The sequence below is a fragment of the Cottoperca gobio genome, chromosome 4 (genome assembly GCF_900634415.1).
Source record: "Cottoperca gobio chromosome 4, fCotGob3.1, whole genome shotgun sequence".
NCBI lineage: Eukaryota > Metazoa > Chordata > Actinopteri > Perciformes > Bovichtidae > Cottoperca > Cottoperca gobio.
Genome location: NC_041358.1, coordinates 4,028,584 through 4,047,617, shown reverse-complemented (window position 1 = coordinate 4,047,617; position 19,034 = coordinate 4,028,584). Strand labels below are relative to the sequence as shown.

The following is a 19,034-nucleotide window of genomic DNA, read 5'->3' as shown; positions in this document are numbered from 1 at the left end:
TTGCCGAGTGCTGGTCATGTGTTAACTGTTGATTATAGGCTTGAGTATTTGGATATTTTTGTGTTTCAGATTTTACATTTTTAACTACCTTTATGCATTTCATATTCTAAAATAATTTACATTATTTAATAAATCTTCTGTAAAAAGACTTTCCCGTTACAATCAATTAAGTTAAAAGTTGGACTGTTTTTCCCGCCAACATTGCAGACTGCTTCTGTCGGAAGTACTGGCTTGAAACTCTCTGCCAGACTTGGTTCATGCAAATCGACCAAGTAAAAACGGAGATACGATGATATAAACGCTGATGCACAAATATTTCTTACGCACGCTCAAAAGTATGAGAAATGGAATGTGGCGGCCGTTATAAGGATATATATGATGCATAATCATGCTGTCTAATCGGCATCTTGATGTGCCACACCTGTGAGGTGGATGGATTATCTCAGCAAAGGAGAAGTGCTCACTGACACAGATTTAAACAAATTTGTTAACAATATTTGAGAGGAATAGGTCTTTTGTGTACATAGAAACATAGATCTTGGATTTCAGCTCGTGAAAAATGGGAGCAAAAACAAAAGAACTTTGAGGAATGAGAGAAAAGCGCCTCTGGATACACCTGCTATGAAAATTTGCATATAGGTTCATGCTACCTCAATCAAACTTTTACATTATCATAGTGACATCCCAGGTATACATTTCCAGCTTTCAAAATGTTTCGTTGTGCATGTTAGTGTCACCCACAGTAAAAATAATATCATTTTCAAAATCTGTTTTTACGTTTTTTGGGTCCAATATGTTCATATAGTATGTCAAAATTAAAAAATGACTATCAGGTTATATAGGTGAAGTTGTGCTGAAAAAAAAGATACTAAACATTGACATGCTAAACATTTCTTAATGGGGTTTAATAAGACAGAATCAAAAGTATGCGAAAACGGCCAAATTAGCCCCGGACTCCAGAGGGCTAAGAGACAGACTGCTCACCTGTTCTGCTCATCAAGCTTGGCGAGCAGCTGCACATCGTCAGGACTGAGCAGCGCCGGTGAGGACGGTGAGAGGGCAGGCGAGGACAGAGATGTAGAAGAGGAGGTGGCAGTGGTCTGCAGGGACGTGGGCGTGGCCACCTGACTAGCCATCTGACTGACCGTGTGGGACACAGAGTTCTTCACCCATGAGAGAGTAGAGCTCAGCTTTCCAGCAACCTTGTCTGTCGCCACCTGCAGAGGATGGAGAACACAGCTTTAAACTTTATTGTTCCACCCTTTACAGGGCAGTCTAACATGAATCCGACAACTTCTTAACTTCTCTCAATTATAATGCACAAAATATTTATTGAAACATCATTCCTGCCAGAACTATGAAAGGAAAAGTTCCAGCATTCATATCTTACAGCTCCTAAACATCATCACATCCAACACGCTTCAGTGCTACATTATCAGTTTTGTTAGAGCTACACTGGTAGCATAGCTCGAATGATACAGCTGATTAGTTTTCAAAATCAGCATTAGCCAATTAATTTGTTGCTTTCTGATACCAAAATCAATACTTTAAATGACATGCTTGTTTTTCCAGTGTTTTGATTAAGGGTTGAATGACAATTACCTTTCTGTCAATTCATTCCATTTAAAAAGTAATATGCTCTATGCAGATTTGTATCCTACATGATGATACATTTCTTCACCTGTAACTTTTATGAATGCACTGCAGGAGTACAGTCCAATGTTTTCTGTCACATGTCATAGTTCAGTTTTATTAAGTGTCTTGAGCACAACAATTCACCACCATACACACAATGAATCACAGCTCATTCTGTTACAATTTAATAATAACCTACTGCTGATTAGAGTTGCATGATTAGTCGATCGACACTTTTTTTTAGCGCCAACTATTATGATAACCGGTCAAAGTAATTGTTCATGCAAAAATGTCAACAAAAGGCTGTTTTCAGCTTCTCAAATACGGAGAATTCCTGCTTTTTATAATCGAAAATGTTTAATCATTTTTAGTTGCAGCCCTACTGCTGACATTTGACACACGACACTAATTCAAGTTTCACATTTCGTTGTAAACTACAGACAACTGCAAGAAAAACAGCTAACACGTATTTGGATCAGTGCTCAACAATGGCCAATCCACGGTCCTGAAAAACAGAGACTCCAGAGAGGATGTGATATCTGATGCACAACTAACAGCCTGAAAACTGAATTCAGGGAATCTTCTATACATTCCTACCTGCTATTCCAAATCATCCATAATCATTGGCCTTCAGCTGCTTACATACTCCATGAGAGAATCCAGTGTGTATTCATTAAGACAACACCACAAAAAGAAACAAACAAACTATTACATTTAAATTTCAGTAGCACGTTCTATCCTGACTGTAATCCACTCTTCTGAACCTTCGACCAATTTAATGACACACTGGTCTGTAGTCATATGCTGATCACACTGTCAGGACGGGTCAAAGTGCTTCACCAAAGATAGGACTTCTTAAAGTGTCCTGCTGAAATCAGTGTACAACAGGAAGTGGACCTTTGCACTCAGCAAAAAACTGATTCTGAAATTCATCTCGCACCTGGGAAAAAAAACAAAATTCGGCTTTGGTTTCAACCCAACAAGAAGTCTGGATACTGCCACCGGGCAGGAAACCAATCATTTCATGCATCTTACTCTGTATAATGATGAGTCATTTCTCTGTGAGTATCAGGTCTACAGTGGGATAAAGACATAGCAGAGTAGGAGAGCAACACAAAGGAGGTGGCGGTAAAGATTGTGGTAAATGTGGTGAAAGGAATGTGCTACAGACTGAAAATATGATGGCTAAGGTTTTTTACCCTCCTGTACACAGAAAGAAACACTAAGTGACTTTACTGTTACCACACAGCACAGAGATGAATGTTAATTCAACATTATAGTTGATTGTCTTTAAATACAATATCGTTTATGGACACCTGAGCGTAAGAAGGGCAGCAGACTGATATCACAATTGTTAAAACAACAGAAACAAAGAACAGTTCTGACTCTTCAAATGTTCATTGGTATTTTTGAGTAAAGTACTTCAAAAATGTCAAATTGCAATCGTGTTGTGTTCCTCCAAAACTGTGAAAAAACAACAACATGTTTGGCTCTCTAGTCAGCGTGCTATAGTTATTGACGGATCGCTAACTAACTTAAAATAAGGTGCATACCACCACCCACTGTGTCGGACTGTGTACGGACTACGTATTATTGGCCGAATATTAAATCGGCTATAATGTATTTATCAGAATAATATATAATAATAGAAGCGATGATTTATCGAGCCAATATATGTTGTGCATCCATAATTATGAATACACAGTAGTGCAAATCTAAAGTTAAAAAGGTTGTAAATGATGTATCATAAAAGCTACTGTATGTTACATTACACGTTTACCTCAGAGGACTCGAGGTGCTGCCTGTGCCAAGTCTAGTCTGAAATGGAGAGAAACAGGAAGTGGGTACACCAAACTTTTACTGTTTTCATAACAACACCCTGTTCCTGAACTTTCACTGTGGGGGGTATATCTACTGACCTTCAATCAACAATATGAGATTACAGCTAAACTAACAGATCTACATCCTGTAGATCCTACAGGGTGGCTGCAGGAGAAACACGGGTCTGCAGAATAAGTGCACTAGTGTACATGTCCATCCATCCATGTAGTTTATGTAAAAATAAAAACCTTTAAACAAATTTAAATGATTCTTGTAAAATGTGTATATCAAGAATCTAAATAAAGACAAGACTGTGAGCTTTTGGCTTGGCAGAATCACAGCAGCAACGGTTTACCATAGATCACTGTACAGAAACAAATCTCCCTAACGTTTCAGTTTTACTTTCTAATAACAATTGTTTCCCATATAACCCAGTACACTGCTCACACAAACATTAAGACAACAATAATGATTCTGAAAATGCAGGCTGCATTTACCCACGACTGTCATTAACATAAATAACAGGATCCACAGCAGCAACATACACGTCCTGCTTCTGCACATATCAATGGGTGTGTGCTGTGCAAACTGACTCAGATCAGCACATTTTTCTACTTCAACAGTAGAAAAGTAAAAGCATATACCATTATCCAATTAATTAATTAATTAAATTAGTTTATATCACAAATAATTAACAGTCATACTGTGAGTTAATATAGGACATCTAATCTTCCTTACAGTCACATTAATCCAGTTATAGATAACTGCAATTAACTCAATTATTACATTTTAAAAAGGGATATTAAAACTGAATTACATACACTGCGTGAAAAGAAACGTCAATGTTAGTTATACGGGAACAATTTAAAAAACAGCTGATCCTGAAAGATTGCACTCCCCAATTTGTATCTAACATGAATCTTTCTTTTCACCCTATTCAACTCTTGTCTGCACCACTGAGCCAGCTAGCATTGTGTCTGTAATCTTTCTATTTGAAAGCCAAGAAGAAAATGTGAGGGCATGAGGTTTCTTCACAGACTGACTCCCAATGTGGGAAGCCATGCAGAACTAACTGGGTAGAGAAAAGATGACCCTAAGGACTAAAACACCATGAGGAACCAAGCGGAGGTAAGGTCTGGACCTAGCCTTGTTTATGTGTTCTCTCATTAGGTCTGATTAATGATGAACCTCATGAACCTTATTAGTTAATTTCCTGATTTGTAAAACTGAAAAATGCGACTGAATACCTGATTCAGGGAGCAAAATATGAGCATACCTAAAACCATCTTCGTCAGGATAGGGCAGAGGAAGGCCATGATTTGAGAGATGCCTATGTCCAGGTGGCCTGAGAATACATTCCTGCAAGTCCAGCCAACTGAAGCAAGGCTTCCCTATAAATCCTGGATACAGAGATTGTTTCTGCTTTTGTTTGCCAAAGAACTCAAAGGGGCCCTGAGATGCAGTGCGCATAGCTAATGAAACCCACCGCAAGCAACAAAGAAAGCCTCAGCGAAACAACTTCAAGATGATTGGGGAACTGGGAAAGGCAGAACAGTGAAGCATTTGCTTTCTCCTGATTCAAAATGCACGACACCCATCAGATATCTCACAGTGCTGTTAAACGCACCAGGCAAAAAGACTGTCACCAACTGTTAAGCCAGGACAAATGTAGAAGTCAGTAAGTTGTTTATAGTCGTCATCTGAGGGGAAAATTATTTATCTCTGCCTCCTCTCTTTCACTTCTCTTTAATTACATGGCATTTCTAAGCAGTGAATAAGAACAAAATAGTTTGGTGCAGCAGGAAAGAGCATGTCTATCTTCAGGGAAATATGCCGTCCATAAGCGGAGTGTGAGGGTATTACAACACAGGCCTGACTGTCTTACAATAACACACTAACACTGAGGAAGAAAGGCCTTTCACTTCACACACAGGGGGAAGCTCACATTTTCCCAGTGTACAATCAGCATTTCAATGAATGAATCAATGGTCTTTCTTAAGGCTATCTTTCATTATGCAGCCACATAATGAGAGTTGCAACCACCAGCTAATATTTTACACTTGGCCTGCACTGCAAAAAAGTAGCCTTATAGGAAATTCAATTCAATCAATATCGCCAACACAGAAATATCTTTCTTGGCTAGTTTGTTCTGTGGGAGCGAAAGCATTCTGTGAAACTGTGTGTAATCTCCATTTTCTATCTGTCAGTGACTGGCATGTGGTCTTCCCCAGACTACTTCTAGATCCCAGCAGTATGCCCATATGTGGTATTACTTCAAAAGCTAACTTCTTTCACTGGCACCCACTTAGTTTGGCAGATGTCACTACAGCTTCTCAAAGTCACTCAAGTGTTTCTTCTCTATTTACTGCTCATCCATTCTTACTGAAACTTGTGCGATTTTACCAAGAATAATACTGCTGAAAAGTAGATACAAAGCATACAACATATGCACATCTTCTGCTCCCTTCTACATTGCCATCTCTAGTCTCACATATGACTTTCAAACAACATTTAACATAACAGTGAAGGGTGGTTCAGTGCAGAAGCACCTGGCCCTGACATCACAGGAAACTCATTTTACACCCATTGAAGTGCCACTGCCTGCCATTTTAGGCAAGTGATTGAATTCTGAGAACAGAAATACATTTAACTAAAACCATTCAGATTTAGTTAGAGTTGCAGAATTTTACTTAAATTGAAGGCATTTAGTCAAATGAGTACATTTAGAAAGCACTAGTACTTTACTTGAGCATTTCTGTTTGGTAAGACAGTGAAATGTTCCATTATTTCATAAGTCACAGCACAATAAGGTTTTGCACTTCTGAGCTCATAAGATATTTTTGATTTGTTTTAGGCCATTTATCCATATACTAAATGCAATGGAGTATTACACAATTGTGGTTGGTGCTTGTCTGCCTCTGAGCCCACATCTAATGTTCTCAGTTTACTGGACCAACTTGCTGTGAGCTACAGCAGTCAAGTCATGATCAAGTAACCCTATTCCACAACAGCATCGGCCTACATTGCTCTCTTGAACCCTTATCCTCCTCACATATATTTATCAGACCTGTGGCTGCTTACTGTAATTATTTATGACAGTTAAGTAGTACTTTCTGCAGTTTTAAGAGTTTAATTTTGGGCTAATCATCCCCCAGAGCCGCGTTGTTGTTGTTGTCACTTGTAAGAAACTTCTCCGCAGTTTGAGTTAAATATATCCTTGGCTTGAACACAGCAAACGCCACCACTGAGCACTTTAAATCTGTTGCTTTTAAAACTACACTTCATTCTCTCACCTATCAAATACATGTTGTTTACAGGCAGCAAACAGAGGGCCGATGCATTAGACACAGAAGTCTGCTCCTTCTAAGGCTCGCTGGTGTTGCGAGCTGAAATGGAGATCTAGCATCAAAAGCAACAGTATACTGTGTCATTCTTCCAGAAAGCTCTAACGTTGGCGAGCTCGACGAGGGTTACAGTAGGCCTAAATAGTTACATCAATAATGTAATTAGACAAGCAGGAAAAAAACGCCATCCACTATTAAATGATATTTAGTGTCCAGGCGATAGCTGAAGCCCTTAGCGAGCCAATTAATTAGTTTTTCAACACTAAGCTAAACTTACAATGACAGGACTGACAACCAGTACAACAAGCTAATATTGCTACGAAACAAATGCAAGAGTTCAGTATTGAAACACATGTAATGTCATACCATTCACTTGGACTGATACGGTGATAACTTCAAGTCGTTTTAATAGTTAGTATTTATTCCAGGGCTTAGTCATAGCCCGAAAAACAAGACCATTCTTTACCTTGAAGCGTTTTTAACCAGCCGCAGCAAACGTCGTCTGCTTCCCATGCACGAAAGTATAGTCCTACTATTATAAGAAAAAGACTGGTTTTCGAACACTTTACCCGAATACATTAGTTATATTTTCCAAGTTAGCATAGCTAGGTTTCCACTTGAAAGCTAGCCAGTGTTGAGTTAGCTAGCTAGTTCCCATTGACTGTTCGGTCCAGCCCATGCAGCCGTGTAATACGTGTACACAAATGTCTGCAGAGCTCAGACAGACGGCGGCGGCCTAACAAATGTTTACATCGCACAGAGCATGCGCTCTGAGCTCAAACATGACACAACACTACCACCAAGTGTTCGTGATGAGAAACTGCACTTCAAAGACCTTATACTATTTATTGTCATTCCTTCAGAAGGAGGAAATACTGTATAAACAAAAAGAGGTGTGAAGGATAGGGACAGGGGGGAAGGAGAAATAGGAACATAGTAAATCTCAAGCGCCTTGAGATTGCTTTTAGCTTTGAAAGGCGCTTTATAAATACAATTTATTATTATTATTATTATTATTATTATTATTATTATTATTATTATTATTATTATTATTATTATTATTATTATTAAGTAAAAGGAATACTCATTATTTTCTCCATTAATTGATCAAAATTGTTGACAGTTAATTTTTTATCAATTAATTAATCGGCCAATCATTTCAGCTGTACTTTTGTCTTTTTATATGTTTGTTCTCAAACATTTGTAAAGTAACTATAGCTGTTAGATAAATGTAGTACAGTAAAAAGTATAATACTTGCCTCTGAGACGTATGGAGTAGAAGTATTTAGTGTTTTGAGAAGAAAATAATACCTCAATGTTGTACTTAAGTACAGTACTTGAGTACTTGAGTGAATGTACTAAGTTAAATTCCACCAGTGATAATAGCTGTCCTGAATGCCATTCAAACACATATTGGTTATTGTGACAAGGCCACAGTGGTGCACTGACTGGCCTTTATAACACGCTTTGCCTTGTGGTAGGTAGTAAACAATCTTATGTGGGGTCAAGCTTCCTGGTTGGACCATGACAGCATCACTGTATGCTCTCGCCTTTCAGATTTATTGATATCAAAGCATACTTTACAAACACATGAAAAACATACTCAGTTGCCAAAACAAGATCACTTTCTATCTGCGAAGGGGACTGCTTGGCATATGTCATTGGGTTTATCCAGAGGGCATTTCATCATTTATTTCAGTTACGGCCACAGCACCTCCTGGAGGCTGGAGCTCCCACCAGTTCTTAACACTGACAGGACAATATTCACTTACACTTCCCTGACCTCTGACCCTGCTGGCCTTTCACCTGGTACAGTTTTACATTTTATGAAATAGCTTGTTGAAAAGATGGATGGATGGTATGTAGATTAGATGACATATGATACTTTTCAGTATCATCTGTATTATTACTCTCAATATGATGAGTAATATTACTTTTCCCTTTTAGTTGACTTAATTTACTAAATGTTCTTACTTATATTGTTAATATATTAGGCACAGGTGTAAGTAATACTTCGTATGCAATTTATATGTATTATTCTATTCTTTTTTTATTCTTGTGTTGTTGTAATTTTTTAAGCAATAAAGTTCTGTCTTATCTTATTTTAGATGGATAAGTGTATTTATTCTATAATATAGGGATGCAGGTATTTAAAAGTATCATAACAACCCTATCTATTTAGACCTTTTTCATTTAATTTTGAAAACGGCATATGTCTGCTCCTACTCGAGATGGAAATTGTCCCCAATATCAACATGTGGATATAATATTTTCACGAAGGTCTTGGTAAATGTATCTATTTTCAATGACTATAGACCTGTAAAGTACTATTTAGAGTTATTTCAAGTTCATTTCAAGTTCTTAATGACCTTAATCCATTAAGTGTATTCTATTCCAAAATAAGAAATATTAGATATAAGACAATTAACAGTTCAAGCAACAAGAGGCAAGACAAGGAAGCATCTTAGCACTGTCACACAATGTCATTCTTTCAACACTTATATGATTACATATCACCGCACTTGAGACAAGTCAAGTAAAAGTGAAGTTGTCACAATGTTCAATCTTATTGTGTTTCAGCCCAGCAAGTTATGAATACTTAAGTCAAAAGAAAATAGTCTCAGGCTTCCTGTATCTCTATATGTGCATCAGTTTCTGATCTTCAATGACTTACCTGAGATTCATTGCTGAGAGAAACAATACTTCTGTTCAAACAGGCTGGAGATCTGAACACTGTCGTCTCAGTGCTCGTAGAATCCGAAAATACCATTAATCAATTTGACGAAAACTCTGTTCTTACTTTGCGGTTAGTAAAAATAAAAGCTCAATTGACTAGGAGCTGCTTCGCTTCTTATGATGGGTTCACACAGCTGGCTTTCACTGAGCGAGAACTATCAATAGAAACTCATGATGTAGTAAACACATTGGGACAAAAGTGCAGACTGCCTTGATTCACATACCAAACAGTCCTAAAACCTACTCTTCAGGTTTCATATGGGGAGCAGTGACGCATATCTTTTCTCGGTTGTTAGACACTCCTCTGCTCATAGAGTTATCTGAAAAGCAGCTGACGTTGTAGGAGACATGGCAACACCAACACCATACAGGCCACAGAATGCGATGCACTGTCAGAACAATCACATCTCAGTGAGTCAGGCATAAATAAATAGCTAGCTATGAGTCACTATGCACCTTTTAATCCTCACTGATTAATGGCTTCTGATGCAGAACCACAGAATTGACTTCTACTAAAACTGGATTTCTGTTACTGCAATAAATAAGGGTTGGGTAGTAATGGATTACATGTAATGTATTGGATGGCATCAGGATAACATAATCATATTACAAAAATTAAGTAATTGTAATCAACCCAGATTACATTTGAAAAAGTTGTGCAATTGGATTATAGCTACATTGTCATTGATTTAATTCCAGGCAAATGATGTGACTTTTTTTCATGATAACCCACACTAATATAACATTTAATGTAATTAACGTTTGCTTTTGTTCTTTAATGATGATTTATAGATGATGGAGTTTTTAGGCCTTTTAATTTACTTTGAAATGGAAGATGAACATTTCTTTTGAACAAGTGAAAGGTTCATTGTAACTATATTTTGTATATTTTGTTCGGTTAATTATCTTTTCTTTATTTTATTCTCATGTATTTTGTGAAGTACTTTGTAACCTTGTTTATATAAGTGCTATACCGATAAAGTTATTATTATTATTATTATTATTATTATTATTATTATTATTATTATTATTATTATTATTATTATTATTAGTAGTAGTAGTAGTAGTAGTAGTAGTAGTAGTTTTGCCAGTACTGTTTCTGTAAGGGTCATTTGATTTGGCCAACTGTAAATGTTGAATATGCAAAATGAATTTTATTTGCATTGAAAATGTATTGAGATGTTTGAGAAAAAAAGAATATTTGTGGAACTCAAATTTCTGTGGCTACATCCATTTTTTTAGTATAAAATTCAATATTTGTAATGTTGTATTTTGAAGTAATCCAAAAGTATTCAGATTAAAGACAAAAATGACCCTTGTAATTTGTATTCAGTAACTGACTATATGTCAATGTAATCTAACTCGACCCTTACATGACGCTGAAGACTTAGTGCAAAATACAATCTTTAAATATCACCAATGAAACTATCTGAAACTTGTAGGGGGTTAATTCTGTTTGTTTTTTGTGAATTTTGTGAACTGATCTTTTAAGGAATGAAAATCCCAAAAGCCACTTTTGATAGCATAACACAATATTTCAGTTCTGGGGACCTAAAACCAAGATACAAGCTACATATCGAAGGCACCTTTATACCTATCACAAGAAAGATTTTGATTTTAGCTTTCATTTGCAAAGGGTAACAACAATGTGCACTGTAACGTACCGTCATGAATTAATCTGTAACTCGGGTAGGTTTAGTGGCAAATTTAAGGGCTGATCTAAAAGATTTCTGGCTACCAAACTCTAGGTTTTTATTATCTATACCAGAGAGTTCATTTTCTGCAGAAAGTATGGCATGATTGATAGGAGGTGAAAGTCAATGCATGAAAAAGCTGCTAAAGAAGAACGACTATGAACAGTTCAAAGAGTACGAGTGTAACAAGTGTTTTGTAAGAAAGCAAATTAAAACTACTGTGAAATAAGTGAATAAAAAGCACCAAATTAGGGTTGAGTGATATACAAATCTATAGTATTAGAGTCAGACAGTATACATTTGTCAGAGATTTTGCCATGCATGTACAATACCAGGATCCTGAAACTGAAACAGCTGATCAAAATTCAGGGATTAATTCATTGGTATTATTTCTACCTATGTTTTCCTACCGTAACATCAGAACACAGAAAGAAGGGAGTGAATATGCGTCCTAAATGAGCTTAATATTTTGTGGTTTTAATGAAATAGGTTGATGTAAGTGAGCGCCAAAAAACACATGAGAAGAACATGGCTTGAAAATAGTACTCAAGTACTACAAATGTGAGGTATCTGTACTTTACTTGAGTAGTTACATTTCAACACTTTATACTTCTATTGCACTATATTTGAAAGGGAAATATATTTATTTTCACTGCACTACATATAGTATGTCTGACAGCTGTAGTACGTCTTTAAAAAATAAGATTATATACTGGAAAACACACAAACTTTTAAAATATGATGCTTGTAAAAAATCTGACATAAAATATAAACTTAAACTATTGGTCAGTTAATCAACCAGCACTTCATGGGTTCACTTCTCAAATTTGCTTTGCCTTTTAAGGTGTCACTATTTTCTTATGTTTTACAAACCATCAAGAAAATAAGGTGCAAATGAATAACAGTATTATTACAATGAATACTTTCTGCATCACTGTTGGCCAGATTTGAATCAGATTTGAATCAGTGCTGTTATTATTGTCAAAACAGTTGTGTGATTTTTTTACATAATAATAGTTTATTTGAGGTTTTTTAATCTGGATTTAGAGTTCATCATAGCACAGTGATGGCACTGGTGAAAGTGACCAATGACTTCTAATGGCATCAGACAAAGGACTTGTCTCTGTTCTTGTCTTGTTAGACCTCAGTGCTGCTTTCGACACTGTTGATCATGACATTCTACTACAGAGACTGGAACATTGTGTTGGCATAAAAGGAACCGCACTAAGCTGGTTCAAGTCCTATTTATCTGAGCGATCTCAATTTGTATGTGTTAACGATAAATCCTCCATGACAGCCAAAGTCAGTCTTGGAGTCCCGCAGGGTTCTGTACTTGGACCGATTCTATTCACCTTATATATGCTTCCTTTGGGCAATATTATAAGGAACCACTCTATAAACTTTCATTGCTATACGGATGATCCCCAATTATATCCATCAACTAAACCAAATGCAACCAATCAATTAGCTAAACTTGAAGCATGCCTTAAGGACATAAAAACTTGGATGTCTAGCAACTTTTTGATGTTAAACACAGACAAAACTGAAGTTATTATACTTGGCCCTAAACGCCTCTGAAACGTATTTTCTAATGACATAGAAGCTCTGGATGGCATTAACTTGGCCTCCAGCACCACTGTAAGGAATCTTGGCGTCATCTTTGATCAAGATCTGTCTTTTAACTCCCACATAAAACAAATCTCAAGGACTGCCTTCTTTCATCTACGTAACATTGCAAAAATAAGACACATGCATTTGTTACGTCAAGGCTGGATTACTGCAACTCATTGTTATCAGGTTTTCCCAAGACTCTTCAGTTGATCCAAAATGCAGCGGCACGTGTATTGACTAGAACAAGGAAACGGGATCATATTACTCCTGTATTAGCTGCTCTTCACTGGCTCCTGGTAAAATACAGAATAGAATTCAAAATCCTTCTCCTGACTTACAAATCAATTAATGGTCAGGCTCCAGCATATCTTAAAGATCTCATAGTACCTTATAAACCAACTAGAGCATTACGCTCCCAGACTGCAGGGTTACTTGTAGTTCCTAGAGTCTCTAAGAGTACAATGGGAGCCAGAGCCTTCAGCTATCAAGCTCCTCTCCAGTGGAACCAGCTTCCAGTTTGTGTTCGGGAGGCAGACACACTCTCCACATTTAAGAGTAGGCTAAAGACTTTCCTTTTTGATAAAGCTTATAGTTAGAGCTGGCCCAGGCTTGCCTTGGATCAGCCCCTAGTTATGCTGCTATAGGCTTAGACTGCCGGGGGACACCTCATTTATGTAAATGTATGTTACTAACTCAGCATCTGGGGCATCATCCCCAGAGTTTCTGTGTCTCTCATGTGGCAGGTTGCCACTGATAAAGTTTACGTCAGGATCATGAATTGTGGCTGCGCCTGCTGCCCTGGTCCTGCCGGACACCGGGAAGCCTTTTTGACATTATCCTGGATTCATCCATAGTTTCTCTTTTTCAACACAACATAATTTCTGTCAAATGGATGTTGTTTTTGTACAATGTTGTTTATCCTGTACACACAACATCTATTGCACGACTGTCCGTCCTGGGATAGGGATCCCTCCTCAGTTGCTCTCCCTGAGGTTTCTTCCATTGTTCCCCCTTTAATTATGGGGTTTATTTTCGGAAGTTTTTCCTTGTGCAATGCAAGGGTCTAAGGACAGAGGGTGTTGTATGATGTTTACAGTCTGTAAAGCACACTGAGACAAAAGTGTAATTTGTGATATTGGCCTATATAAATAAATGTGATTTATTTTGGTAATGGCCGCCCCAGTCCGATAGGGGGCAGAGTTGTAAATCCTCTGCAGCATGGCGTCTCTGCGCTCATCCTGTGACACGCTATTTACAGAGCATGCGCAAGGGAACCTTCCTTTTTCCAGTGCAGCGGAGTCAAGCCCCAGTCTTTGGCTCCGGGCTCCTTCATAAGGAGACAAAAAGACTGCAAAATGGTTTGTAATTCGTCCCAATATGTGTCTACATCCATATCTAAGACATACACTATGGACTGTGTGGTGTCAGACATTTAAAAACATGCTGCTGGTTGTCAGATGAAGATAGATTAAGTCCTGCTAATGCTCACCCGGGTCTGCCTAAACGTGGCCTAATGGCTACCCCCAACAAAATCACTGCTTCCTTTTTCCTGTATTCTGCTTTCTGTGTTATTCTTCCTGTGTTACCAGTTAGTCCCTCAACTCGTATTCCCCCGAATTTCCTATTACACAGCTTAGTGTGTGCCAGTTTACTTATCGTTAACCCTGCGTAGCAGTTGTGCTAACTTCTCGTTCATTTCCATTGCCCCAGCTGGCTAATGTTAGCTGGGGCTAACGGCACCCGTTGACAGTGACAGCCCAGCTACTACACAGCACCGCAGTAAAGTTAGATGTTGTGACTGTATGTCTAGTCCCTGATGCTGAGTCAATGCATGTCGTCCTGCAGGGTTTTGTTAAAGTGGTGAAGAACAAGTCCTACTTCAAGAGGTACCAGGTCAAATTCAGGAGGAGGAGAGGTAAGACCCTCTGACAGTCATTTTCTTCCCTCTTAATGTTGAGTGTTATTTTAATGTGTGTGTGTGTGTGTGTGTGTTCCTTCCTTCCAGAGGGAAAGACCGACTTCTTTGCTCGCAAGCGCCTGGTTGTACAAGATAAGAACAAGTACAACACACCCAAGTACCGGATAATTGTCCGTTTCTCTAACAGGGACATCTGCTGCCAGGTGAGTACACGCTGAGATTTCCCAGCTTCTATTATGAAAGGGACAGAGCTCAGTTTTTGCACGGACATGTTTGCATCGAGTGCATGCTCCAACCTTAAGAATACTGTGAAAGAAGATGTAAAGCCAAACTAGATGTGCTTGAATCACGTTGTGGGGACTTTCTAGTTATTGTTGGAAGTAATGATCATGTACTGCTGCAGCATTACATCAATATATATATATATATATATATATATATATATATATATATATATATATATATATATATATATATATATATATAAATAAGGACTTATTCCTGATTTTCCCTACCGAGCATCGTGTAGACATTGCACATTCTTTGTTAACGGAGCCCTCATTGTGCATTTAAATGGTGTACTTTGCTATATTATGCTATTATATCGGTGGCATAAAAATAATCTTAAAATAACAATTTATTCATAATTTTCTAGATTAACATATCGTCCAACTGGAAAGGCCCACACATCTGTGAATTATAGAAATGCTGTTGTGTAGAGCAATATCGATGGTCAAGACTTTTGCAATCCATATCAACATAAATGTGCTGTAAATTCATGGTTACTTATGATTGTGTTGCAGATCGCCTATGCAAAGATTGAGGGTGACATGATCGTGTGTGCGGCCTACTCACACGAGCTGCCAAAATACGGCATCGCTGTGGGCCTGACGAACTACGCAGCAGCCTACTGTACTGGTCTGCTGCTGGCACGTCGAGTAAGTATGAACTTGTCTTTTAAATGCTGGTTCACGTCCTAATATTGACCCCAAATGTTGTGTGAAGAGATTCATAGTTAATTGTGGTTGGTCTTTTGTTTAATCTGGGTTGACCTTTCCAAGATGAGCTCTCAGCTTAGTTCAGTCATTGTAAAATCAAATAATTGGCCACAGAAAGATGTGATTTGCTTTAGTAAATGTATGGGATCAAAATAAGTTGACTTTTTTTAAATGCATTTTCTATCCTCAGCTCCTGAGCAAGTTTGGCCTGGATAAGGTGTATGAAGGCCAGGTGGAGGTGACCGGTGATGAGTTTAATGTAGAGAGCGTTGATGGTCAGCCAGGCGCTTTCACCTGCTACCTGGATGCTGGGCTTGCGAGAACCACTACAGGCAACAAGGTGTTCGGTGCCCTGAAGGGGGCAGTGGATGGAGGCCTGTCTATCCCACACAGGTAACGGTCACACTTCCTGTTGTGTGTTGGAATGAATGCTTTGCTTGGCAATGTGAGAAAAATTTGCGTTTGCTTTATTTGTTGGGATGATGCTTTTAAAGTTTAAGCTGTCTGGCAGAACTCCTAACATTTCTAAAACTTAACTGAATTAAAGTCTGTAAATGACCAACAGTTTTTTACATTATTGAAATATTCAGTGTTGCTTCTTGGTACATTGTTCTTCTGGGGAGAATTTCTTTTATCGATATTTAAGTATTATAGTAGGAAAGTAGTAGTAGTACTTTTGGTGAGCTTTTCTTTGCAGTGAAATAGTTTTTTGTTTTCTTACTGGCATTCGAGCTCTTAACGTCATAAATGAACTCATGGAAATGGCACAGCAAAAGTGAAGTTTGCTATTACAATTGTGGTGTGGTCAATGAAACAGTTGAGTTGTAAACTCAATCTGTCAAATTTCAAGGCATATTTTGAGACTTTTCTTTTGGTCAGATGTTGAGCTATGGTTGGTTTCATCCAGTCTGCCAACTGCTGATTATTTTTGCGTGAAATATCTAAATATGGGCTTTCAAGAAATCCCAGTTAAAGCTTGACGTCAGTTGTCCATTAGCTTACACCCCATTAAGACTCACTAAACCCCAGCGATGGTCTTTCTGAATGGGTTAACGCGTTATATCCCACCCTAGTACTGACCAGTTGCTCAGGCAGACGCTGCCTACCTTGGGTGAACAGTCATCGCTATTGGGATGGAAATAATTGAATGATTTCGATGTAAGTTGTTAAAAGATCCGTATAGCGGGTTCAGTTTCCAGTAGTTTGAACACTCCACAGAGCATTAAAATGCAATGTGTACTTCACTAGAGTATGCATTTCTGGTTCCTCTGTTTGTTTTTTAATGCAGGCTGTACAGTTAACTATTAGTTTGACAGCTTGAATGCAAAGAGTGTGAGATGTAATGAAACGGGTGTAGATCAGCCCATTTTACATTTTATGTGAAGCTGTTTTGATTATTATTTTTATACATTATTGGTAAAAAATAGTGCCACGATACGAGTCATGATACAGAGACAATGATTTAATATATTTCAATACTGCAAACTAGGTGATATATTTTATTGAACCTGCTGGTTTCACTTTTATTTTTTTCCAGCACCAAGCGATTCCCTGGGTACGATCCAGAGAGCAAGGAGTTCAACGCTGAGGTTCACCGCAAGCACATCATGGGCGTCAATGTGTCAGAGTACATGAGCTACCTGATGGAAGAGGACGAGGACGCTTACAAGAAGCAATTCTCCCGCTTCATCAAAAACGGAGTTGCCCCTGATTCGGCAAGTCCTCTTCATGTATTGTTGAATATCCTGGCTGTACTGTGTTACATCAAGAGGTAGATGGCGTTCTAGAGTTAGGGGAGATGTGTGATGACTTGCTCTTGTGTGATCCCATTAGCTTGTGGTCTAACTCCTTATATCATCCATCATTAGTGGTAGATTTCACACAGCCATTAGTAATTCCTCATGAGAAAGATCTCTGAATCATGGCGTGGTGACTTAATAAGCACCAAATAATCCATCTGAATTTGGTCCGATCAATTCGTGGAATAGATGATTCATCTGGTACCATTTTTAAACATATCTTGGACATTAAAACTCCTTAAAACAGCTTTAATTAAGCCATAGCTCCTGTGTAATTGGGCAGTGGCTCCCGTTGTCCAGTAATGTGTAAATGTATGAATTAAACGACTGAACATTATAATTCCAATGCCAGAATGAGGTTGTGTTTTTCAGATTTTGTGAACGGATCAGAATCTCCTTAATACATTGTATGACATGTCCTTAGACCAATACATTGGACTAGATGGTGTATAGATCCTCTGATCAATCACAATAATCCATGTTATTAATTACATAAAAGGCAGAGCACTTGCTCAAACACATGTTCTTGGATATGGATCCTAAATATTTTGGCTCTACATAATTTATCTCCAGATAAACATTTGTTTTTATGAGGCTAGTGTGAGTAAATAAATTGCTCCCAGAAATCACATGCGACAAACTTTGGCTTATTATCATTATTTTTCTTTCAGATTGAGGAAATGTACAGAAAAGCTCATGCTTCCATTCGTGAGAACCCAACCCACGAAAAGAAGGCTCCCAAAGATGTCAAGAAGAAGAGGTGAGAAATGCTTATGTTTTTAAAAGTTGGAATAAAATATTCACTATTTTCAATCTGAGTTGGCTGTTCAGAGGGAATATGGTGTCTCGTGCATATGGCCATAATATTATCCAACTTGAAATTCAAGTTAGGCCTTGTCACCTGGAAGCTTAAAAAAATAGTAATTCTGATAAAACTACTGAAAATGCTAATTGTGCTTGTTTTGTGGCCCAGGTGGAACCGTGCCAAGCTCTCTCTGGCCCAGAGGAAAGACCGCGTTGCCCAGAAGAAGGCCAGCTTCCTCCGGGCTCAGGAAAAGGAGGATGCAGATTGAGGCGTTGGTCTGCTCCGTTCCTCACATCGAGATTTGTTCTAATAAATCTATTGAAGAAAGAGTCAAATCCTCATGTGTACTTTCTTTTAAAATATATTAATGTATATTTTATTAGCAGTTTTAGAGGGGCTTCTTGATCCCTTGTTTTTTTAAGGGATTTTTATAAGACCTTTCATATAATTTAACCAATCAATGGCACCATGGTTTATAGGCTGACTTGCTTGTCATAAAAATAACTACGTCATGGTGTAAACTACAACCAATTCCAACCAGCAGGTCAAGTCTTACATTTTCATTCTCATGTGAATTTGTATGATTTTCAAATTTGAATATTGTCCACTGTACAAAACTACTTTTTCATTTGAATATAAAAAGTCCATAAGAGTATTTGAAAATGCACACTGG

The 19,034-nt window shown here is 37.9% G+C and overlaps 2 protein-coding genes across 4 annotated transcripts in view; one reads left to right on the top strand and one right to left on the bottom strand.

Moving 5' to 3' along the window:
- evi5b (ecotropic viral integration site 5b) overlaps nucleotides 1-9,493 on the bottom strand; it is a 33,245-nt gene extending 23,752 nt beyond the window's left edge. Inside the window, exons 1-3 of one of the 3 annotated variants that reach the window (XM_029429038.1) lie at nucleotides 7,267-7,528; nucleotides 3,416-3,453; nucleotides 985-1,217 (exon numbers count right to left, since the gene is read on the bottom strand). In XM_029429038.1, coding sequence (XP_029284898.1) covers nucleotides 985-1,136 — 152 coding nt within the window. In that variant the 5' untranslated portion in view covers nucleotides 1,137-1,217; nucleotides 3,416-3,453; nucleotides 7,267-7,528. Of the gene's footprint in view, nucleotides 1-984; nucleotides 1,218-3,415; nucleotides 3,454-7,266; nucleotides 7,529-9,474 lie in introns of those variants that run through there. The other 2 variants (XM_029429036.1, XM_029429037.1) reach the window with 2 other exon arrangements.
- A 4,592-nt stretch (nucleotides 9,494-14,085) lies between these two features.
- On the top strand, nucleotides 14,086-18,691 carry rpl5b (ribosomal protein L5b). The gene is made up of 8 exons (XM_029430317.1): nucleotides 14,086-14,199; nucleotides 14,687-14,756; nucleotides 14,847-14,962; nucleotides 15,563-15,697; nucleotides 15,948-16,150; nucleotides 17,295-17,472; nucleotides 18,228-18,316; nucleotides 18,530-18,691. Exons 1-8 carry the CDS (start codon nucleotides 14,197-14,199, stop codon nucleotides 18,627-18,629), a joined length of 894 nt encoding a protein of 297 aa, XP_029286177.1. The 5' UTR covers nucleotides 14,086-14,196; the 3' UTR covers nucleotides 18,630-18,691.
- The last annotated feature ends 343 nt before the right edge of the window (nucleotides 18,692-19,034 follow it).

What these genes read in the sequence shown, in the direction of transcription:
- rpl5b (XM_029430317.1), top strand. An exon ending in GTCTGCTGCTGGCACGTCGA is followed by an intron (nt 15,698 to 15,947) that starts GTAAGTATGAAC and finishes TTCTATCCTCAG; the next exon opens with CTCCTGAGCAAGTTTGGCCT. An exon ending in GGCCTGTCTATCCCACACAG is followed by an intron (nt 16,151 to 17,294) that starts GTAACGGTCACA and finishes ATTTTTTTCCAG; the next exon opens with CACCAAGCGATTCCCTGGGT.